Below are 10,381 nucleotides of genomic sequence, written 5' to 3'. Positions count from 1 at the left end.
AATCATTATATAGTGCCCTTCCTGATCCTTTGTGGTGGATTTTACTTTAAAGTCTATTTTGTCAGAGATTAATATTGCCACTCCTACTCTTTTTTGAGTGTTGTTTGCTTGATATATTTTTTACATCCTTTGAGTTTTAGCCTGTTTGTGTCTTTAAGTCTAAGATGCGTCTCTTGTAGGCAGCGTATAGATGGATCATGCTTTTTTCTCCAATCTGCCACTCCTCGTCTCTTTATTGGTGCATTTAGACCACTTACATTCAACGAAATTATTGATAGGTATGAGTTTACTGCTGTCATAGGATATTGTTTTTGAATTAAGTATATTAATGCATCAAAAAAAGGAATGAATATGGAAAATTCTTTATAAATAGTCATCTGGTAGAAAGATATTATCATTATTTGAGAAAAAAGATTAATTTTTTTAAACCATGGGAATACTTTAAAGAGTTATTTGCTGAAAGAAGACATGATGACCTTGTGGTTTTGATTCCTTCATTTTTAGTATTCCCTTTGGGGCTTCCAGACATAACATACACCAAAGAAGATGAAAGATTCTTCTCAAGAACATTCCATGGTTCTGATCTTGATTTTAAAATAGTTTTAAGTGTAATAGAGAAAAGATTCCTCAAAAATAATGTAATATATTTATTATAGGGCAAGTTCAGAACACAAAACCCAAAGAAAGAGTCAAGCATATAACCCAAAGAACAGGGCTGAAAAGGTAGGCCAGAGGGAAGACCATGGTTCTTATTGAAAACTGCCCCTCACGGAGGCCCCATCACCTGCCCTGGAGAGGCTCTTGCTGACTAAAGGTGGCATTCATTCACAGGCAGGCAGGTGGAAGGGAGAGAGACAAAGGCAGAGACTAGCAGGTTTGAACAGCGGAGCCATGGCTGGTTTCCCCTCCTCCAACCACAGCCAGCAGGAGTGGCTAGCCGATGGGTCTTTCTACTTAACCTTTGACCTTCCCTGGTAGATGGGTCCTTCTACTTAACCTTTGACCTTCCCTGGTAGCAGCAAAGCCTATGTCACAGTTTGGGGCCCTGTCCTTTCTTGTGAGAATATGGAGTGAAAGGGAACCATCTGGCAGTTCATTGCTGTGATTGACTCTGCTTCCAGCTGGGGACCTGAGTGGTGTACTGAAAGTGGCCCAGAAGGCTGAGCAGGCTGCCCCAAGGGAGCGAGAGAGAGCAGAGAATTAGTCTCTGAGCCTGAGTGGAGGCCTCTGCCCCCTCCTTTACGTTGGAATGGCGCTTTACAGTTTACAAACCACTTTCATATTTCATCCTTGTTACCAAGTTGGTGATCTAAGCAAGGAAGGTATTGTTACCTCCATGTTGTAGGTGAGAAGACTGGAGCTCCTTGACATGAGAATTATGAGGAGTTTACAGGGTCATGGAAGTATCTGTGATATAATTAGGACCAAAGAACGCTGGGATTCTGCTCTGTGAATGGAATGCATGTGGCCAGTGCTGAGGGGACCCAGCTGACTTCTTAGTGGTCACGTTGTGGTTGGCATTTTTCCTCTTCTAAATTTTCTCTTGACATAATGTTTTTCATGTAGTTTAAAAAGAAACAAGGCATTCCTGTTCCATGGGATTAGGCCAGAAAGCAACTGAATTACTAAGACTAATTGGAAAAATAGCCTCTTAGTGCATTGAAGCGGCAGCCAGCTCTGACTGTAAATATACCTCACACTCTTGGCAGGTTTGTGACTATGTTAAGAGAGGGTTTTGCTCATTGGGGTAATTTCTGTCTATCGTTTGATTCAGGGGTGTCTTTGCTTGGAGAGGGTGCCTGGTGAGTTTTTTTTTCTAACTTATGATGTATCCTAATGAATTACCAAACATTCTTTACAGCTTAGAGTATTCTCAGCTTCCAAGCGGCCTCGTCATCAACAAAGAATCTGAAGTTTACAAGATGCTTCAGGAGAAACAGGAGTTAAATGAGCCTCCGAAACAGTCCACTTCATTCCTGGTTTTGCAAGAAATTCTGGAGTCTGAGGAAAAAGGTAATCAGCCCTATGTATGTGGTCAAAGGCCCTTGTTCAAGGCCTGAGGTAAAGGTCAGTCATTGATGAAACACAGATGAGCACAGCTTGGAGTGGGAGGAAGGAGCACAAAAAGGGAGGGAATGGGGTGGCAGGGGTGGGGTGGGGGACCTGACACACCTTCCTGCCTGGGCCTTTGTTTAAGAAGCTCAGTACCTGGTTGACTGCTTCCTGTCATGTGTAGATTAGGATGTGGAGGTTGGAGAGTGAACTTGACTGTTGTGGGATCCTGTTGGTGTGTTCTTTGGCCCTTTTGTTTGGTTTGAGCCCACATACATGTTCCTGTGGTAGTTGGCAAGGGCAAGTGGGTGAGGGCCAGGGATGATGACAAGCAGAATGAAAATGAATCAGCAGCACCGTGAAACAGGCACTGAGCTCTCACTTTGGGGCCATGTGTTTGCTCTTGCCCTAGCCTGGGTGGCACCTTGAGGGCCTGTGTCCCCAGTTTGGCTACCTCCTCACCTATGACCTTAGACAAGACTCTGAGTGTCTCTGGGGTTGTTTTCTCATCTGTCAGTCGGGGTTAACAATCCTTTCCTCAAAGATTGTTGCAAGAATCAAATGCCATAAACTGTGCAAAACACCCATCACTGTGACTGGCACAGAGTAGGTGTTTGATGATGGTTATTATGCTTGAAACCAGATTAAAAGAGCCCCCAGGTCAGCCTTAGCTTGTCCATGTGTGAGCTCTGATGCCCGAGGCCCCATGGCCACCCAGTGTGATTCTGCAGGTCTAAGGAGACAGATACTCTTTGCATTTGTAGACATCATATACGCTATGTGTGTATGTGTATATAGTGTATATATTATGTATATAGCAGTGAGAATATATGCAACAAAACAGTCACCAATTCAACAGTTTCTACATGTATAATTCAATGACATTGATTACGTTCTTCATGTTCTGCAACCATTATTGCTAACCTTTTTCAAATTGTTCTGTCACCATTAACATAAACTCAATGCCCCCTAAGCAAAAATTCTCTTTTTTTCCTTCCTCTGATCCCTGGTAACCACTGATAGTCTTTGGTTTACATGTATTTGCTTATTTCATGTAAGTGAGAGCATATAGTATTCATCCTTTACTATATATTTATTGGGATAATTTTCAAGCAGATAGCAGTAAAGGCATCTTATTTTAACAACAACCTAATATTATGAAAAATTTGTGATGGATGGAAGTGTTGAAGAAGGGATGTCTTTTTATAATTCTCACAAAGGTGACCTGTGGATCAGCAGTCCTCAGGCCACCTACCTTCCCGGAATATATATTTTTAAGAAGCACATCTTGTGACTGCCGTCAGCCTAGCTGCAAATGACTTCTCTGGAGAGTTGGGTTTTGCACCGTCTCCTGGTGGCCTGCAATGCCCAGCTCTCCACACTCTGCCATTGTCCCTTTCTGGGAGGCTCAGGCTCCTTCTGCTGCTCTCCTCTCTACTCCGCAGTGTGCCCACCTGCAGAGAGAGAGTTGGCACTCCCTGGAGGGAAACCTGGTGATTCTGCTGGGCTGACCACCTGAGCCAGGCTCCAAAGGGATTGATTATTTGCTCAGGACAGCCAGTGAGGGTCAGAGCTGAGGTGCTCCGCTCTCTGCAAGGGTAACCTCCCTCCTCAAAGGCCCCAGCTGCAGATTTGGCTTCCTGAGGAGATCTTGCTGAGTTGACAGTTCCTCTGTTGAACACACTCAACACCTAGGCTTCCTCTCCATTTGTGTAGGTTCTTTAGAGGGAGTGGTAATTTACACCCACAGGAAACTAGGAAGAAAGTGCTTCTTTTATGCTAAAAAGACACTGTTCTACCAGCAATTTCACCTTTGCTTGTAGTATATCTGCAGTGGGGAAGTGTCTTAGTTTCTTAGTGCTGCTGTAATGCAAATACCACAAGTGGATGGCTTTAAAGAACAAAAATTTTTCTCAAAGTTCTAGAGGGTAAAAGTCCAAATCAGAGTCTCAGCCATGTTGATTCCTTCCTTGTACCCCAAACATTCGTTGGTTTCCTGGCTTGTAGACGACCCCCCATGGTTCCTTTCTTTCCCTGTGTAACTCAAGCGATTAGATTTAGAACCCATCCTACTCTAGTATGATCTAATTAACGTAACAAGGAAAATCCTATTTCTGAACAGGGTTACATGCACAGGTATAAGGGTTAGAATTTCTAACACATGTTTTGGGGGAACACAGTTTAATCCATAACAGGAAGTAATGAACCATAGTCTGTATCAAGTTCCGGTATTAGGCCAGGCTGACAAATGATGTGGGGGGCAAGTCTGAGGAGCACAGCTTTGTCAAAACATTTGAGAAACCACAACTTATTCTACTCTGAGTAAGCGGGTGTGAAACCCATCAAATAAGAGGAAAAGTCAGTCCATCCCAGTCCAAACTAGGATGTAAACAGATACTGCAGAGCTCATTTGGCCGAATGCCCTTAGGTCATAGAGACAAGCCTGAGGCCCAAGATCACGAAGCTGCTCTGAGGTGGAGTTGGCAGCTCCACCTTCATCGAGATCTGGACTCTGCTGTCCTGTGCTCCATCGGCCAAGCCCACAGCTTTCATTCTCAGGGTGTCCTCATGGTCCTAACTGGCAGCTAGAGCTCCAGCCATCATGCCCACTTCCAGGCATCAGGAAAGAGGAAAAGGGCAAATTAGTGACTCCCCCATTCCAGATGAGTCACTTTTCTCCCTCCCTCCCAGAAGTCCCACACCACTACTCCATTTCCATTTTATTGATCAGAATTTTGTCACATGGCCACACTTAGTTGCAAGGTGCTCTAGGAATTATAGTTTTCTCCCGCTAGGCTGGCTGTCTTCTTGCCCCGAAGAAAATCAGGATTTTGCTAAAAATGAAGGAGAGAATGGATCTTGTAGTCTCTCCTGTACCTCCTACTACGTACTTGCATTGAATTTTCACGTAAAGGAAGAGGATAAATTCTGATCCAAAACTGAAGGGAGAAAGGGGACTTTTGGTAAGTGGAAGGGAGACATCAAGGGAGAAAAAACCCGGCGATCTGCTCCCATAAAGATTACAGCCTAGGAAACCCAAGGGGGCAGTTCTACCCGGTCATATAGGGTTGCTCTGGGCTGGAATCGACTGGACAGCACACAACACCAGTTGAGAGGGAAGAAAGAAGAGACATTTCTTTCAATTTGCAGTGTTGGCTGGATAAGTGAGGAAAAAATTGTGCCAGCAGATGGCGCTGCAGAACGGGAGTTGGGGCTGGACAAACCTTAGTGAGGATGGCTTTATCCACCCCAGCTGTGTCCAAATTTTTCGCATTCGCTTTTCTTCATTCCAAAATGGGATGTGAATTCTCCTTCTCCCAAGTAGGGCTTTCATATCCCTCCTCGGATTTTCTTCTTCTGCACTGCTGCACCTCCTGCCTTTTCCTGGCTACTTTTCTGCTGACTGAGTTATGTGATAAACAGCCCAAAAGGCCTAGGTTGCTGCTTTAGCCCCATGACATTATGAAGGAAATTTTCAGGAGGCTGCCCTCTTGTTGCTCCCTATAAGCCAGAAAAGTAGCCCAAACTAATAATTTGAAATAACGCACATTAGTTAGCCGTGGCTTCAAACAGCAAGTGCATTTCTTGCTCATGTTACATGAGAGCTACTGGTCAGCTGTGGCTTGGCGGAGCTGGGCTTGGCTCATTCTGGGAGCCAGGTGGAGGGAGGAATCGCTCTCTGGGGCGTTGTGTTCTCATGGCAGAGGGCAGAAGCTCAATGGGAACAGGGCCAAACCACAGAAATGCATTTAGTGCTTTTGTTTAAACATGGCTTACATCTGCTCACATTCCATTGGCCAAAACAAGTCACGTGGCCAAACCCACTGTGAGATGGGGAAGCAAATTCCACCTAGAGCAGAGTTTCTCAGCCTTGGCAATTGGCACTGTTGACAGTTTAGGTCAGGTAAGTCTTTGTTGTGGGGCTGTCCTGTTCATTTTTAGGATGTTTGTAGCATCTCTGGCCTTTACAAAGGAGCCCTAGTGGTGCAGTGGTTAAGTGCTCAGCTGCTAACTGAAAGGTCAGTGGTTCAAACCCACCTAGCAGCTTTGCGGGAGAAAAGACCTGGCCATCTGCTCCTGTAAAGATTACAGCCTAGGAAACCCTATGGGGCAGTTCTGCTGTGTCCTATAGAGTGGCTATGAGTTGGAATCGACTCCATGTCATACAACAACAACAACTGGACTTCACCTACTAGATGTTAGTAACACTTGTCCTCCCAACCAGTGGTGTCAATCAGAAATGTTCCCAACAGGGACAAAAATGCCCTGGGGTGAAGAACCTAATCTAGAAGGAAGCATGCAAGGTGGGGAGGGTATGGATGATTATGGACAAAATATACAGCTTACCACACTCAGCCAAAACAGTTAATAAATGCCCCTTGTCTGAACACATTTCTCAATTTTTTTGTTCAGAAGCACTGACCAACTCACAGGGACGCATTTTCTAAAAATACAAGCGCCCCAGCACTGCCCAGCATGGCTGCAGTTATGGAACGGCCGTTTCCTTACCCCTCTCTTCACACTGAGAGCCATTTCTTTGCTCTTGTCTGATGGATCTCAAAGTGAAGTTCCTGGGCCATCGTTGTCAACAACAGCTGATAACTTGTTAGAAATGCAAATTCATGGGCCCCACTCGAGACCCACTGAATCAGAAACTTGGGGGGTGTGCCCAGCAATCTGTGTTTTACCAGGCCCTCCAGGTGATTCTGATGAACAATCAAGCCTGAGAGAACAGCTGCATTAGTCTGAAGAAATGGATCTTAACCAAGGATGTAGAACAGAATCGGGAGATGATGCTCTGGTGATGCTCATTTGGCAGGTCTGGGGGAGGGCCTGGCCTGTGGATTTCATTAAGTCTTCCATGGTGCCTGGGCTGCTCACAGGTGCCTGTTCAGAACCAACACTCCTGTAGAGCCTTCTCCAGCTTTTTTGGCCAAAGTGTGTTGGAATAAGGTAGAGACCATCATGGCATTTGTCGTGGCATTTCGTCATTCATACCGTGTATTTATTGAGCCTTTGTTATTTGCTAGCCCTGTGCAAGGCTCCATGGGGTGTTAAAAAGTAAATAGAACAAGGTTCTGGTGATCAAGTAATTTGCAGTCCAGGCAGAGAGACATGTGTAAATAGCTGACTGTTATGGATTGAATTGTTTCCCTCAAAAATGTGTGTCAACTTGGCTAGGCCACGATTCCCAGTATTGTGTGGTTGTCCACCATTTTGTGATCTGATGTGATTATTCTATGTGTTGTAAATCCTACCTCTGTGATGTTAATGAGGCAGGATTAGAGGCAGTTATATTAATGAGGCAGGACTGAATCTACAGGATTAGGTTATATCTTGAGTCATTCTCTTTAGTGATATAAAAGAGAGAAGCAAGCAGAGAGGAGAGGGACCTCATGCCACCAAGAAAGAAGCACTGGGAGCAGAGCATGTCCTTTGGACTTGGGGTCCCTGTGCTGAGAAGCTCCTAGACCAAGGGAATATTGATGACAAGGACCTTCCCCCAGAGCTGACACAGAAAGCATTCCCTGGGAATTGGTGCCTTGAATTCGGACTTCTAGCCTTCTAGACCACGAGAGAGTAAATTTCTGTTTGTTAAAGCCCCCGCTTGTGGTATTTCTGTTATAGCAGCACTAGATAACTAAGACACTGACGAATATAACAATTCTGCTAGACTACATCACAGTAAAAAATAAGTGCTATGGAAGCACAGCCAGCTGAATATATAGTAACAGCAGTAATAATAAGGTTGTTGTTAGCTGCTATTGAGTTGGCCCCTGACTCACGGTGACCCCATAAGTTACAGAGTAGAATTGCTCCATAGGGTTTTCTTGGCTATAATCTATGGAAGCAGATTGCCAGGCATTTCTTCCATGGAAATGCTGGGTGGGTTTGCACCGCCATCCTTTAGGTTAGCAGCCAGTTGCAAACTGCTTGCACTACCCAGGCTCCTACTAATATGAATTCGCTCCCATTTATTGAGGGCTGACCATGTGCCAGGTACTGTGCGGGGGGCCTAGGTAGATTTTCTCATCTTTTTGTACAACAGTGAAGGGAAAAATGATCCCCTGTTCTATAGAAAGGGAGACTGAGGACCAGAGAGGTTAACTAACTTGCCCAGGCTCACACAGAAGAGTCAGGTCTTTTTGACACCAGTGCTTATGACTTTGCTTGAACGTTACGTGGTTCTGAAAGCTAAATGATGCTTATTCAGTTCTGCCCTTCCTGGCCAACCTGAGTGTTTCTTCATTTTAGGGGATCCCAACAAGCCTTCAGGATTCAGAAGTGTTAAGGCTCCGGTCACCAAAGTGGCTGCATCAATTGGAAATGCTCAGAAGTTGCCCATGTGTGACAAATGTGGCACTGGCATTGTGTGAGTATCTGCCTCCCCCAGCCCTTGGAGGCCCTGCAGGTTGAGTAAGTCATAAAAATGCAGAAACTGCTGGATGTTGTACATTTTGGGTACGAAGGGGAAAAATCTTACCTGGAAAATTGGAAAAGAGAGGTCAGGTAGGTGGGTCCTGTGCCCCAGAGTGAAGAGGTGAAGGTCTTCCTTGGCCCTAGAGCCCTTAGGTTATAGACATGTGAAATAGAGAAGGCAGGGCTGGTCTGTGAAAGTAGGAAGGGCTTCCGGGGGAACTTTGAGAATAATGTCTCTGGACCTCAGGAATGAGAAGCCCCTTTATGAATGGAGACCAGGAAGGGAGGTGCTGCCCTGCCCTTTGATGGACCTCTCAGAGTAAGTCCTGTCCCTAGCCCAGAAAGGAGTATGCAGAGCCCTGGTGCCACCTGCAGGTGCTTGTAACTAATGAGCCTCTGTCCTCCCCAACTCCTGCAGAGGCGTGTTTGTGAAGCTGCGGGACAGGCACCGCCATCCTGAGTGTTATGTGTGCACTGACTGTGGCACCAACCTGAAACAGAAGGGCCATTTCTTCGTGGAGGATCAAATCTACTGTGAAAAGCACGCCCGGGAGCGGGTCACGCCGCCTGAGGGCTACGATGTGATCACTGTGTTCCCCAAGTGACCCAGCGGGTCTGCACCGACTGCTGCTCTCCATCCAGCCCCTGCTGCAGTTTGTTCTCTACGTGTTCTGGCTCTTTCCTCTCTTGAAAGCACCATGCTTTTCTTGGTTTGATCCCTGCTCATTAACCTTGGAGTCCCCCAGCCTTTGCTAACCGACTCACACTGGCCTTGTGATGCCTGCTTTTACACTTAATGGGAGGTGGTTTTGTTCTGTGCCCCTTGCCAGCATCACTGTGTTTTGTCTTCAACTCAGTTCTCTGCTGCAAGTGGACATCAGCTAAATCTAAACCAGACTGAATTTAGTATGTCTGACATTGATTCATTTTTACTCAATAAATTTACAGACTCTGAAGCAGTGTGATGTCTGTTATCATTGGACCATGTGTCTTTTTTCCTACCTCAAGCCTGCTGAGACTTCTGAGGCCCCTATGCGCGTTTTGGGTTTTCCACTTCTCTGAGATGTGCAGGATTTTTCCCCCAGGTGTGAGGAAACTGGCATCTGAACTGCCCAGTGTTCTTACGTTTCTTTGAAGCTTGCTCCAGATTATCTTTCTCTGCTGTCATTGTAAGATACTTAGTTATGTTTGGATGAAATGTTGTTTTCTTTGTATTTGGCGCTTATCCAAGGAGATGAAAGCTTCCCAAATAATAGGTAAGGAGCCATACCAGTCAACTTAAAATATTTCCCTGTAAATCCTTCTCCAGGCTGGTTGCTGCCACCCCAACCCCTCTCCGCTGTGAAGGGAAGCAGACTCAGAAACGTGGCCAGCAGTACTAAACCTACAGAGAGCTCAGGGAACTGGCAAATGCCTCCTGCTCACAAGAAACTGGGAGCCTCAGCAAAGGAGCCTTGAGTCTGGATCTGAGATCACCATAGTTCATCTCCAGGTGACTAACCCCTAGTGGAGTCATTTGCCCAAAGCAGCCAGAGACTGAGACTAAGCAGTTGTTATGAGAGGTGGACAGGGCACTTCAGCCAATAACCCTCCCTCCCAAAGAGCACAGCATCCGTCCTTAAGCAGTGTTCATCACCACGAGTAATAGTGTATGACCTTTACTGATGAAGGGGCTAACCTGTCAGTGCTTACTCGAGTATAAGGATTTTAGTTGGGTGGCAGTGCCAGGATTTCATACCACAGATCTCTGAAACTAGAACACACCACTGACAGTTTAGACAGCAGCAGTTCTAGTGCCACAAAACCCTGAACTGAAACCTTTCAGGAAGAAAATGACTTCATGTTAAAGCTCTAGTTTTTTTTTAAATATTTTTTTATTGTTGTAGTTTAAGTGAAAGTTTACAATTCA

The 10,381-nt window shown here is 45.4% G+C and overlaps 1 protein-coding gene across 1 annotated transcript in view; it reads left to right on the top strand.

Moving 5' to 3' along the window:
• The window catches only part of PDLIM1 (PDZ and LIM domain 1), a 48,034-nt gene extending 38,602 nt beyond the window's left edge, over positions 1 to 9,432 (top strand). Inside the window, exons 5-7 of the mRNA XM_004369960.2 lie at positions 1,862 to 2,013; positions 8,308 to 8,425; positions 8,891 to 9,432. Of these exons, the coding sequence (XP_004370017.1) occupies positions 1,862 to 2,013; positions 8,308 to 8,425; positions 8,891 to 9,077 (457 nt within the window). The 3' untranslated portion in view covers positions 9,078 to 9,432. The remainder of the gene's footprint in view (positions 1 to 1,861; positions 2,014 to 8,307; positions 8,426 to 8,890) is intronic.
• Positions 9,433 to 10,381: the final 949 nt, after the last annotated feature.

Source organism: Trichechus manatus, unplaced genomic scaffold, assembly GCF_000243295.1.
Source record: "Trichechus manatus latirostris isolate Lorelei unplaced genomic scaffold, TriManLat1.0 scaffold00007, whole genome shotgun sequence".
NCBI classification, from domain to species: domain Eukaryota; kingdom Metazoa; phylum Chordata; class Mammalia; order Sirenia; family Trichechidae; genus Trichechus; species Trichechus manatus.
Note: the sequence above shows the minus strand (reverse complement) of the source record. Positions and strands in the feature narration are given on the sequence as shown.